Source organism: Lepus europaeus, unplaced genomic scaffold (genome assembly GCF_033115175.1).
Source record: "Lepus europaeus isolate LE1 unplaced genomic scaffold, mLepTim1.pri SCAFFOLD_119, whole genome shotgun sequence".
Taxonomy (NCBI): domain Eukaryota; kingdom Metazoa; phylum Chordata; class Mammalia; order Lagomorpha; family Leporidae; genus Lepus; species Lepus europaeus.
In genome coordinates this window covers 423,260-437,227 of record NW_026909031.1, presented here as the reverse complement: position 1 = coordinate 437,227, position 13,968 = coordinate 423,260, and the positions used below count along the sequence as shown (strand labels likewise).

Here is a 13,968-nt window from a genome sequence, read left to right as displayed (position 1 = left end):
TCTTTGTATTCCATTTCTAAGTCTGTCTCAAAAGTTTCTTAAGTCTCAATGCTTCACCTGAAGCTGCTTAATCTATACTCCTAGCCCTCACTGCATCGCTCAGGTCATTTCTTACTTCTCTTTCATTCCTCATAGGTTAAATCTTCAACTATACCCACATAAACCATTACCTGATGGGGATTGCCTTTGCAGACAACTAGTCTAGTACATTTGCTAATGATTCTAAAGGGTGTGTCTTTGATCCTAGTGTTGTTTTCTAATATTGATACTAGATATGTTAGGATGTTGACCAGCATGCTTCATGTTGAAATTCTTTTCTAATGCAAGACTTTTCTAAGGCATCAAATTCTGGGTCACTTCCATTTTCGTTGGAATCCCCTCTGCCACAGATACAACTTTAGCAGTCTGTTGAGGTTCTTTTCAGACATAAACCTAACTATATTATTTGGAGGCCTGAGTCAGATATCTCTATTTCCCAATCCAAATTCTTCACTTCCAAATTGTGCCCATAAAATATATCAACCCAAGTACTCTCTGGTAGATGAGAACCTCCATTCGTGAGATGAGAACCTTCTGGAAAATTAGTTGCTATTGAGTTGGTCAAATGCCATCGATTATTATACTTTTGACAGAGAGGGTACCCTTGAAAGTGACTAATAATTCTATGCCATATCCCTAAGTCATTTCTACAGGAATTTACAGAAAATACCTCAAGAATTATGAACAAGTTTAATAGCCATTGCACACTGATATGAATTGAATAAAGTAAGCCTGTGCAAAGGTTGATGATCACGGTAGAGGAAAAGCTTGTTTGTAAACATGCAGTCATAGTAGCACTATGTCACTCTGCAAAGCCATGTCATAGTAGTCATTTTTAAATTTTTTTAATTTTTTATTTTATTTTTTTTTTGACAGGCAAAGTGGGCAGTGAGAGAGAGAGACAGAGAGAAAGGTCTTTGTTTACCATTGGTTCACTCTCCAATGGCCATCGCAGACTGTCGCTGAGGCCGGTGCACCACGCTGATCTGAAGGCAGGAGCCAAGTGATTTTTCTGGTCTCCCTAGCGGGTGCAGGGCACAAGCACTTGGGCCATCCTCCACTGCACTCCCAGGCCACAGCAGAGAGCTGGCCTGGAAGAGGGACAACCGGGACAGAATCCGGCGCCTCGACCGGGACTGGAATCTGGTGTGTTGGTGCCGCATCCAGAGGATTAGCCTATTGAGCCACTGCGCCAGCCACATAGTAGTCATTTTAATTTTTTCTCTCACAGCTATTTCTTTTTAAAAATCCAGAGGAAGCATATTCCATGGTGAACATAAAGCTCCCACTATAATTTCGTATCCATTCTTGATTAGGAATAAAATTTATAGTATCAAAATAACTCATCCTCAAGGACTCACTGAAGAGTTAGGATTATAGTTGAAATTTCAGAATCATACATGTATGACTATTCAACATTTATGGCTGTGTAAAAGACATTATGGATTATAGTGGCTTTTTCCCCCCATAATCACCCTTCCACCTGCAACCATCCCATCTCCTGCTTCCTCCTCCATCCCTGTGGTGGCTTTTCTCATTATACTATGACTCTAGATTAAGTGGACTGTCTGCTTTTTGGTGGATCTTTAGAGGCTTGTGATGGGTGTGGCCAGAGATCTCTGTTCAGTTGTTAAGGGTTAACGGTTTGCCAAAGGTGACACACCCAGGTTTGGCGTGGTAAATCTTCTCTCTCTCTCTCTCTCTCTCTCTCTCTCTCTCTCTCTCTCTCTCTCTCTTTTATTCAGAAGCTAAGTAATTACGCACAGCTGAGCTATTATTGAAGGCAATCAGTGAGCACTAGCCCCTGTGGGTATAATATTCATCTGCTCTGTCCCAAGGACCACACAAAGGATCTGTGCAGTCCTCAGTGTAAGCTCAGATTCCCCTGCAATCTCCCACCGGGTTGCCAAGGTTACCGAGTTTGTGGCATCTCCCACTGAATACTCACATCTCAGGCAATCTGTTTTCTCACACACCCTCAGTTTTTTTTTTTTTTTTTACAGTGCCAGTTCATAAGCTCCACACATTCACTAGCTCTTAACTTCCTGTTATTTCTCCCCACCAGTGTCAGGTTTTTTGCTTGACTGAGGGCAGGCGAAGCCCTGAGGTGGCGCAGCTTTTACGTATATCCAAAATGGCGCCTGCTATTTGACTTGCCCACCTTTGTAAGGTGAGTGGAGAGAAATAATTGTGTCCATACCAGTCCCTTTTATTTTTTTTTTCTCTCTTCTAGTTAGCCTGGTGAACTTTCCCCCATGGGGCTTCAAGCCTCGTTCCCTCTAGGCTCTTCCTGCTGCTTTCCCACCAGTGTCTCTGGCTACTGAGGTTTTGCTTCACCTCCCTTTCCAGCACTGTTGCCTAGACTCTGTGGCTGGGGTCCTGAGCCGTGGGTGCCCATGCCCTCCACATAGGTCCACCATGTCCCACTAGTTCCAGAAGAGTTTCCTCTGCAGTTTTTTCCCTAACTCTTCCCTGAAACTACAGTATCTCCACTTTTATTAAACTATCTTTTCCCAGACTATCAGTGTGCTTCCTCCCTATTCCACCATCTTGGATGAAGCCTAAGAAGGGCTACTGACACAATAAATTTCAACATACTTGTCTCCTCAGGTCACTTAATTCCTTCTTCAATTTCTGGATTTCCATTTTTGAGTTCATACAACAACTTCTTCCATCATCCGGTGAAACCTAGGATACAAAATTTTAACATTTATTTTGTTTAAAAGACTTACAGACTATAAAAGACTTATTTAAAAGACTTACAGAGACAGACAGGTCTTCTATCTCCTGATACACTCCCCAAATAACTGCAAAGGCCAGGGCTGGGCTAGGCTGAAGCCAGGAGTTTCTTCTGGGTCTCCTATGTGGGTACAGGGTCCCAAGCAATTGGGCCAACCTCTGCTACTTTCCCAGTTACATAAGCAGGGGGCTGGATCAGAAGTGGAGTAGCTGGAGCTCAAATCAGAGTCCTTCCATGTGGGATACCAGCAGTGTACATGGCAGCTTAACCCACTATGCCACAATGCAGGCCCTGTTTCTTTGTTTTTTGTAGATTTTGTTTTTTTATTTTTTTGCATCTCAGCCAGCTAATGTATCAGATTACTATTCCCTGGTAAGATATTTCTGTTACTATTTCCTAAGTCACTTCATTAAGTCATTTTACCAATATAAATTCTAAGTTATATACAAATGGTCCCAGATTTGTGATGCTCCCCCTCAACCACATAATCACAAGGGAAAATGACCAACACTGTAGGGTACTGTGCTAAGCTAGGACAGTGGGTAGGTTGGGTATATAACAGTATTTTTGTCTTAACCATATTTTCACCTTAACAATGCATTTATCAGGACACAATTCTGCCAAATGCCAAGGAACATCTGTGCTTTGAAAAATGTCACCACATCATCACTCTCCATCTTTCCTCATGCATGCACAGGCCTGTTTATTACTGAATTCAACACTGAGGGTGCTCTCTTTTTTCCTAATCAGTATTATGCTTCTTACCAGATTCAGCCCACTATCCATGTCTCCTTTCATGAAGATGCAACATATAATAACCCAGTCAAGTATCAAAAACATTTCGAGGCCTGCTCTGTGGCATAGACGGTAAAGCCACCACCTGCAGTGCTGGCATCCAATATGGGCACCAGTTCAGGTTCTGGCTGCTCCACTTCCAGTCCAGCTCTGCTGTGCCCTGGGAAAGCAGTGAAGTTGGCCCAAGTCCTTGGGCCCCTGCACCCATGTGGGAGACCCAGAAAAACTCCTGGTTCCTGGCTTTCAATTGGCATAGTTCTGGCCATTGCAGCCCTTTGGGGAGTGAACCAGCAGATGGAAGACTTCTATCTCTCTCTCTCTGCCTGTGCTTCTCTCTCTGTGTAGCTCTGACTTTCAAATAAGTACACACATCTTAAAAAAACATTAAGTATGTGACTGGAACTCATATAAATTCTACAATGCTGAGTAATTTCCCTCTTATAATAGAGGAGCAAATTAGTATCAGAGTTCCCACATTTATTGGTTTCTCAAGTACTTCCAATATATTTCCCTCTCAATGACTTTCAAGGCTGTAGCAAAGCTGGCCTGCACCTTCTTTCCTGACCTCAGTTCCTACATCTCTCTCCCCTACTGAAGCCACAGCTGCATTCTCTGCTATTCACAATTCCTGCAGGCTCTCATGAGCCTGAAAATGGAGATCCAATGCAAAATTAATAGATAATAGGCAGCTACAATTACTTTTGTAATTTACAACGCCATACCCAAATGATAGTTATTGATGCTTGTGATGAAAACTTACGCATATCATTTGTAAAAGGTCCAAAGCAAATAAAGTAAATCTCAATAAGAAAATTAAATATAGTTTTGGTAATATTCACACTATTTGTCCCAAATCATGAAGTGTTTATTAAAGAATTTAGAGATCATAAAAATAATAAACTGAGGGTGAGATACTTTCAGGTTTAAATCAGTTATACCAACCAACATATATTAAAAACTACTGAGAAAAGGTGTAGGAAGTGTAGCATTTATACTGTCATTCATCTGGGAAATCTGGAATGTAATGTTAAAACATCCTACTTAATTGATGGCTAATCTCAAAATATTCATATTACTTAGGTTTGAATATTCTTGTTGACTTTATTGTGGGTATAAAATGTGACATTTGTGTAGGTTGAGATTCCAAATGCTTAGGCAAAAGGAAATTAGACAAAGGGAGATTATAATAAATTATGCAGCTTCTTCACAGCAAGAAAAATGATCAATAGAGAAAACCAACAGAATAGAAAATATTTGCCAATTATTTATTCAAAAATTATTACTACCCAGAATATACCAGGAATTAAGGGGAAAATACTAAAAAACAAAGTCAATCAATAAACTAATAAGCTAAATACAGTTCTACAAAGTAGCAATGCAGATGGACAACAAATACATGAAAAGTGATTAATGTTGCTAGCTATCAGGGAAATGCAAATCAAAGCCACAGTGAGCCCTGTCAGAATGGCTGCTATCAAAAAGATGGAGAGTAATGAACGCTGACAAGGGTGTGGACAAAAGTGAATTCTTATACACTGTTGGTGAGAAACTAGAAATAGAATTTCCACAATATCTAGCAATCCCACTGCTGGCTACATACCCAAAAGACATAAAACCATTGTACCAAAGAGATACTTTCTCCATTGTTATTAAATCACTGTTCTCAATAGTCAAGGTAGATAGTCAACCAAGCTGTTTATAATATGAATGGATCAATAAAATACAGTATATAAACACAATGAGATATGCTGTTATTAAATATGAATGATATACTGTCATTTGCAGCACAATGGAAGGAACTGTAGGATATCAGATTAAGTAAAAAACCAGACACAGAAAAATTACAACATGTTGCACCCTACATGTGGGAGCTAAAACAAAAGAAGAAAACCTTCAATATTGTTCAATATGATCAGTAAATCACAGAATTGTGATTACTAGAGTATAGGAGGGGTGGGGGGAAAGAAGGCATTTCAATATAAAAATAGGGGTAGCTGGGTATAATTATGCCAAATACACTAATATGAGATGTTAATGACATCTCCCTCGTCTAGCATATGTTTTTCACTCTCATCCTGGAGTTTTATTTTTTAAGATTTATTTATTTATTTATTTTATTTCTTCTACGACCCATTGTTCATTCAGGAACATGTTGTTTAGTCCATGTGTTTGCATATGATCTAGAGATTCTTGAGCTATTCATTTCCAGCTTCATCCCATAGTGATCAGAAAAGATGCATGGCATGATTTCAATTTTTTTTTAATTTGCTGAGACTTGCTTTATGGCCTAGCATCTGGTGTATCCTAGAGAAAATTCCATGGACTGATGAGAAGATTGTGTATTCTCAAACTATGGGGTGAAAAGTTCTATAGATATCAATTAGGTCCATTTGGTCCACAGTATCAATTAGCTTTGTTGTTTTTTGTTCACTTTCTGTCTAGTCCATCTGTCTACTGGTGAATGTGAGGTGTTGGTGTCTCCTGTTGCTGTGGTATTGGAGTCTATGTCTCCCTTTAGATACATTAACATTTTTTTAAATAGCCAGCACCCCAAAACTGGATGCATATGCATTTATTTTAGTCATATCTTCCTGTTGATTTGATTCCTTAATCACCATATAGTGCCTTCTTCATATTGTATAATAGTATTCATCTTAAAGTCTATTTTTTCTGATATTAGGATGGCAACACCCATCCTATTTTGCTTTCCATTATCATGGAACATCTTTCTCCACCCTTTCACTTTCAGTCTGCATGTATCTTTGTTGGTGAGATGCGTATCTTGTAGGCAGCAAAAAGATGGGTATTGCTTTTTAATCCATTAAGCCAGTCAGTATCTTTTAACTGGAGAGGCCGTTTATATTCAAGGTGACTACTGATAAGTAATGACATCCCGCCCCCCCCAACCTTCCCTCCTGCCACACTTCAACCCCTCCTCCTCCTCCCTCTCGCATTCCCACTCTTAATTTTTACAATGATCTATTTTCAGTTTGCTCAATGGTCATATAGTTAATCCTATACTGAGTAAAAGAGTCCAAATAGTATGAAGAGAAAAAGAAAACCACATTGTTCTTCAATGGAAGAGATAAGGGCTATAAACAGTCATCAGTTCTCAAAATGTCTACCTTAACCCAATACATTACATTTCAGATACTCTATTAGTTATCTCAGATCTGGGAAATTTTATGATAATCTGTCTTTTTGGGACTTGCTTATTTCACTAAGTATAATGGTTTCCAGTGGTGATAATCTGGCTGCAATAGAGAGGATTTCATTTTGCAGCTGAGTAGTACTCCATCGTGTACATATAACATAATTTCTTTATCCAGTCAACAGTTAATGGGAATCTGTATTCATTCCATATCTTATCTATTGTAAGCTGTGTTTCAATGAATATGGAGATGCAGATAACTCTTTCAAGCACTGATTTCTTTTGGTATGTGTAAATTCCCAGGAGTGGGATGGCTAGATCCTATGGTAGGTCCATATTCAGATTTTTGAGGTATCTCTGTAATGTCTTCCATAGTGGGTGCACCAGTTTACATTCCTACCATCTGTGGACCAGAATACCTTAATCGCCACACCCTTACTATCACTTGTCATTATTCTTAATTTCTACATAAGAGCAATTCTAACTGGAATGAAGTAAAACACTGTGACTCTGATTTGCATTTCCCTGATGGCAAGTGGTCCTCAGCATTTCTCAATGTCTGTTGGCCATTTGAATTTCCTCTCTTAAAAAACACCTGATCAAGTCCTTTGCCAATTTTGTAACTAGATTGTTTTGTTGTTGTTGAATTTCTCGAGCTCTTTACAGAATCTGGATGTTAACTCTTTAACAGTTGCAGGTTATGAATATTTTCTCCCATTCTGCCTGTAGCCTCTTCACTTCGCTGAGTGTTTCCTCTGCAGTGCAGAAGCTTCTCAGCTTGATATAATCCTGTTTGTCAATTTTGGCTTTGATTGTGCTTCTTGGGGTCTTTTGCAAGAGTCTTTGCCTATGCCAATGTCTTGCAGAATTTACCAGTGTTCTCTATTAATTTGATGATATTGGGTCATAGATTTAGGTTTTTGGTGCATTCTCAATGGAGTTTTGCTTAAGGTGTAAGGTATGGGTCTAGTTTCATACTTCTGGAGATCCAGTTTCCCTAGCCCCATTTGTTGAAGAAAGTGTTCTTGTTCCAGGGATTGATTCTGGCTCCTTTGTCAAAGGTAAATTGGCGTAATGCATGGATTGGTTTCTGGAGTTTTTATTCTGTTCCATTGGTTTATAAGTCTGCTCTGTGTCAGTACCATGCTATTTCATTATAACTGCACTATAGTATGTCTTGAAATAAAGTACTGTGATGCCTCTCACTTTTTGTTTATAAGATTTCTGTAGCTATTTAGGAGTCTCTTGTGTCTCCATATGAATTTTACAATCATTGTTTTCTAGATCTGAAAATAATGTCATGGGTATTTTGATTGGGTCACATTGAGTCTGTAAATTTCTTTTGGTATTATGGACATTTTGATGATGTTGATTCTTCCAATACATGAATATTGAAGATTTTCACATGTTTAAATGTCTTCTATTTATTTCCTTAGTGTTTTGTAATTTTCATTGTAGAGATCTTTGACATCTATGATAAAATTTATTCCAAAGAATTGAATTATTTTTGGAGCTACTGTGAACACGACTGATCTTAAAAGTTCTTTCTCAGCCATGACATTGTCTCTGTATGCAAAGGCTATCAATTTGTCTGTGTTGAAATTATATCCTGCCACGTACCAAACTATTTTATGAGTGCCAATAGTCTCTCAATGGAGTTTTTTGGATCCCCTTTATATTAGAATCATGTTATCTGCAAATACGGATCGTTTGATTTCCTTCTTCCCTATCTGTATCCCTTTTTCTTGCCTAATGGCTCTGCCTAAAACTTCCAGGACTATATTGAATAGCAATGGTGAGAGTGGTCATCCTTGTCTGGTTCCAGATCTTAGTGCCAATGCTTCCAACTTTGCTCAATTCAATAAGATGTTGGCTGTGGGTCTGTCATAAATTACCTTGACTGTCTTGAGGAAAAGTTTTTCTATACCCAATTTGCTTACGGTTTTCATCATGAAAAGATGTTGTATTTTATCAAATGCTTTCTCTGTATCTATTGAGATAATTCCTTGATCCTGGGAGTACATTACATTCGTACACAGCTGCGTGGTCACCTACCAGCCAGGCTCAAAGTCAGTGGATCTGTGGACTTTCTCTCTGCTAGAATCCCTGGATCACATGCATACTTAAAAGTCAATGGCAAATGTTGCTCTCTCCCCCCCACTGCTGCCAGTACTGCTGGGTTGATGATGTCCTGTCTCAGCCAGTTGCTGTGAGTACCTGGGCCTCCTGCCAAAACCCAAAATGGCAACTGCCCTTTCTCAACCAGACAGCAGGCATTGTCGTGGGGAAGTTGGGGTAAGATAAACATGGCCTCTCTACTTACACTGGATCTGCAGGCAAATGCTATCAACCACTAGCCCCCAGGGATCTAGTCCAGACTCATGCCATGCTCGTTCTCTCTCTCTCTCTCTCTCTCTCTCTCTCTCTCTCTCACCAGCGTTTGCTGCAATCTGGTCTCAGCTCTGTCTCTAAGCTGCCACCTGCTCTGGCTCTCAACTGCAACAGTCATATGTTGTGTTCATTTTTGCTGCACATCTGCACCCCCCATACAGGTCCATGACATTGTTCTTCCTCTGGAAGTATTTCTAGTGTGGTTTTCTCTTCAATTCTCCTGAGAGTGTACTTCTTCCAATTTTTACTATTTATTCCTAGCCTAGCACAGTATGCCATTCCCTAATCAGCCATCTTGGAATCAACCATGTTTCAAATCCACTTCATAAACCGATCACAGCCATATTTCTATCCTCCATTTCAATGCACCAACCTCGCATGCTGCTTAGCCAGTATTGCAAACCATTACTCTAACCCTGGAAATTATGTTTATCTATCTGACTTATCTAAAAATTCTCCCATTATGACTTTTTAAAATTTTTCTTTTTTGTATATTTTGTTGAAAATACCAGTTTTTAATATCGGTAAAACATTCTTCAGTTCATTATTATTTTACATGTAACATTATCAATTTACCTTCAAATAGGCAGAAGAAACGAAGGATAGGCAGTAGGACTTGATTACGTCTCAGCAATTTACCACAGAAAATGTATGCAAAAAACCCACCATCATCAAAGCAAACATAATCTACCATGCATCTCTAGGTTTTATTCTCCTTTAGGTGATATGCTTTGGAAAATTTCATTCTAATAGCATTAGCACTTAAAGACAGAGCACTAATCTTTCTAAAAATAAAATTTAGTATTTAGATTCTCAAAACTCACCAAACCAACTGGAAGTGTCTGGTTGTAAAACAGCAATGTTACACTTGAGTCAGTTTCACATCAAAAATGATAATCTATGACGAATGTCAGAGGCAAATTCCAATTCTAAACACTGCTAGAGATTGCCACTGTGATTTTCAACTGTGTTGACATTCATCTTATTGCTGAATTGTAGGCAAATTTCTTTCACAACATTTAAATATCAGTTAATGCCACAGGAAAAACTGTTACATTAATTTAACATCTCAAAACTTCATTAGAATTACTTAAATACATTTTCTAATAGATTCTACAATAGGAAAGCCTCCAAACATGCCTATTAACAAAATCTGTTCAAAGAAAGCAAACTATTAAAGAATCAAGACACGTATCTCACATGAACTACTTAAATTTATTGTATAAGTTAAAGCTAAATTCACCAAATAATTTTAAAAATCCTTAAATAAAATCAGATAATGTTTTAAAATAAATTTCTTTATAATTTACCTAACTTTATTACAATTCACAGCTATTTAGCCTGAATTTTAACATAAAATGTCTAAATCAATCTTCATGTGAGTTATTAAATGCAACTCAATATGCAATGCTTTATTTAGAAAATATGTACTAAGCACCATCATGTATCAAGACTCACAAGCAATAACTCCAGCAATATATGTCATAATTCATCTTCAGAAAAATTTTTGCATTCCTTAAAATAAAGATTACACATCTCTGTGTGTGTGTGTGCATTCACACCTGTTTAGGTATCTGTGTGTGTGTATATATATATATATATATATATATATATACATATTTATGTATGCATCTAGAATGAGGAGAACATTATATGTAACAGTGATTCAAGTCAGAAACATAAAAATTTTATCAAAGATTAACTTACCTGGGTCAAATTGTTTTCTGAAGTCCTCGCATCCATTTCTAGTGTTCTATGTGTCACTTCAAGTTGTTTCACTTCTACTTCTTTATGATATTGCTTTTCCTTTCTTCTTAACTGTTCCCTAGTTTTTTTACACAATATATCAGTATTGGTCTCTTTTTCTTGTTTTAAGTAAAAACATGCTTGTTTCAAAATTCATTTCATTAAAAATTAAAAGATTCATTGTATAATCTTATACTACCATGGAGCTTATACACTCTAATAAAATTTATGTTTTCAAATATCTTCTTATAACATTTCATTTAAATCTCTTCTTCAAAGGACAGAGTTGAAAGTTAGCTGTGACATGGTACTGGTACAGAAACAGATGGATAGACCAATGGAACAGAATAGAAACACCAGAAATCAATCCAAACATCTACAGCCAACTTATATTTGATCAAAGATCCAAAACTAATCCCTATAGTCTATTCAATGAATGGTGCTGGGAAAATTGGATTTCCACGTGCAGAAGCTTGAAGCAAGACCCCTACCTTTCACCTTACACAAAAATTCACTCAACATGGATTAAAGACGTAAATCTATGACCCGAAACCACCAAATTATTAGAGAGCATTGGAGAAACCCTGCAAGACATAGGTACAGGCAAAGACTTCTTGGAAAAGACCCCAGAAGCACAGGCAGTCAAAACCAAAATTAACATTTGGGATTGCATCAAATTGAGAAGTTTCTGTACTTCAAAAGAAACAGTCAGGAAAGTGAAGAGGCAACCGACAGAATGGGAAAAAATATTTGCAAACTATACTACAGATAAAGGGTTGATAACCAGAATCTACCAAGAAATCAAGAAACTCCACAACAACAAAACAAACAACCCACTTAAGAGATGGGCCAAGGACCTCAAGAGACATTTTTCAAAAGAGGAAATCCAAATGGCCAACAGACACATGAAAAAATGTTCAAGATCACTAGCAATCAGAGAAATGCAAATCAAAACCACAATGAGGTTTCACCTCACCACAGTTAGAATGTCTCACATTCAGAAATCTCCCAACAATAGATGCTGGAGAGGATGTGGGGAAAAAGGGACACTAACCCACTGTTGGTGGGAATGCAAACTGGTTAAGCCACTATGGAAGTCAGTCTGGAGATTCCTCAGAAACCTGAACATAACCCTACCATACAACCCAGCCATCCCACTCCTTGGAATTTACCCAAAGGAAATTAATTTGGCTAATAAAAAAGCCATCTGCACATTAATGTTTATTGTAGCTCAATTCACAATAGCTAAGACCTGGAACCAACCCAAATGCCCATCAGCAGTAGACTGGATAAAGAAATTATGGGACATGTGCTCCATAGAATACTATACAGCAGTAAGAAACAATGAAACCCGGTCATTTGCAACAAGATGGAGGAATCTGGAAAACATCATGCTGAGTGAATTAAGTCAGTCCCAATTTGTTTTCTCTGATCTGTGACAACTGAGCACCAAAGGGGAAACCTGTTGAAGTGAAATGGACACTATAAGAAACAATGACCTGATCAGCTCTTGTCCTGACTCTTGATATACAATGTAATACTTTATCGTTTTTAGTATTTGTTGTTGTTCTAGTACTAGTTTTTGAACTCTGTAATTAACACACAATTATTCTTAGGTGTTTAAATTTTAACTGAAAAGTGATCCCTGTTAAATATAAGAGTGGGAATAAGAGAGGGAGGAGATGTACAATTTGGGACATGCTCAATCGGACTGGCCGCAAATGGTGGAGTTAGAAATGTGCCAGGGGATTCCAATACAATCCCATCAAGGTGGCATGTACCAATGCCATCTCACTAGTCCAAGTGTTCATCTTCAGTTTACAATTGATCACTCTGATAGGTCTAAGAGTCAAAGGGATCACACAAACAAGACTAGTGTCTGCTAATACTAACTGATAGAATCAAAAAGGGAGAGAATGATCCAACATGGGAAGTGGGATACACAGCAGACTCATAGAATGGCAGATGTCCTAAACAACACTCTGGCCTCAGAATCAGCCCTTAAGGCATTCGGATCTGGCTGAAGAGCGCATGAGAGTATTGTAGGCATGGAAAGCCAAGACACCATGGAAAAAAAAAAGAAGAAGAAGACCTATTTGAAAGATCTCTGCGAGTGAGATCCCAGTGGAAAGAACGGGGCCATCAAAGATGGAGGTACCTTTCTCCAAAGGGAGGAGAGAACTTCCACTTTGACTATGACCCTGTCAGAATAAGATCAACATCGGCGAACTCTAAAGGCTTCCATAGCCTTGGCAACTCATGACTAGAGCCTAGGGAGATTACTGACGCCATAAACAAGAGTGTCAGATTGTTAAGTCAGCAACAGGAGTCATTGTGTACTTACATCTCACGTGGGATCTGTCCTTAATGTGTTGTCTAATGTGAAGTGATGCTATAGCTAGTACTGAAACAGTATTTTTACACTTTGTGTTTCTGTGTGGGTGCAAACTGATGAAATCTTTTAATTATATACAGAATCGATCTTCTGTATATAAAGATAATTGGAAATAAAAAAACCTGGTGTTAAATTGGAAATTGCATAGAAAATTAATTTTTAAAAAATATCATGTATGATCTCTGTCTTAAATGTGCTCTACACTGTTTTCTAATGCTATAACTAGTATTCCAACAGTATTTTTTCACTTTGTGTTGCTATATGGGGGCAAACTGTCGAAATCTTTACTTAATATATACTAAACTGATCTTCTGTATATAAAGAGAATTGAAAATGAATCTTGATGTGAATGGAAGGGGAGAGGGAGTGGGAATTGGGAGGGTTGTGGGTGGGAGGGAAGTTATGGGAGGGGGGAAGCCATTGTAATCCATAAGCTGTACTTTGGAAATTTATATTCATTAAATAAAAGTTTAATTAAAAAAAAGGAAAGTTAGCTGTGAACGCACATTCTTAAAACAAAACAAAAAAAAATAGCACATACTTGAGATTGGTATTGTGTAGTGTGTCAAGCTACTGCCTGTGATACTAACACCCCATGTGGCCACAGGTTCCTCTCCCAGCAGGTGTACTTCTATCTAGCTCCTTGCTAATGGCCTGGGAAAGCAGCACAAGGTGACTCAAGTACTTCAATCTCTGCTGCCACCTACCTGG

The 13,968-nt window shown here is 38.2% G+C and overlaps 1 protein-coding gene across 4 annotated transcripts in view; it reads right to left on the bottom strand.

Annotated features, from left to right (window-relative positions):
• Nucleotides 1-13,968, bottom strand: part of LOC133754506 (ankyrin repeat domain-containing protein 26-like) — a 71,234-nt gene that overhangs the window by 45,685 nt on the left and 11,581 nt on the right. For all 4 annotated transcript variants that reach the window (XM_062184969.1, XM_062184970.1, XM_062184972.1 and 1 more), the window contains exons 2-3: nt 10,824-10,941; nt 2,638-2,727 (exon numbers count right to left, since the gene is read on the bottom strand). In XM_062184969.1, coding sequence (XP_062040953.1) covers nt 2,638-2,727; nt 10,824-10,941 — 208 coding nt within the window. The remainder of the gene's footprint in view (nt 1-2,637; nt 2,728-10,823; nt 10,942-13,968) is intronic.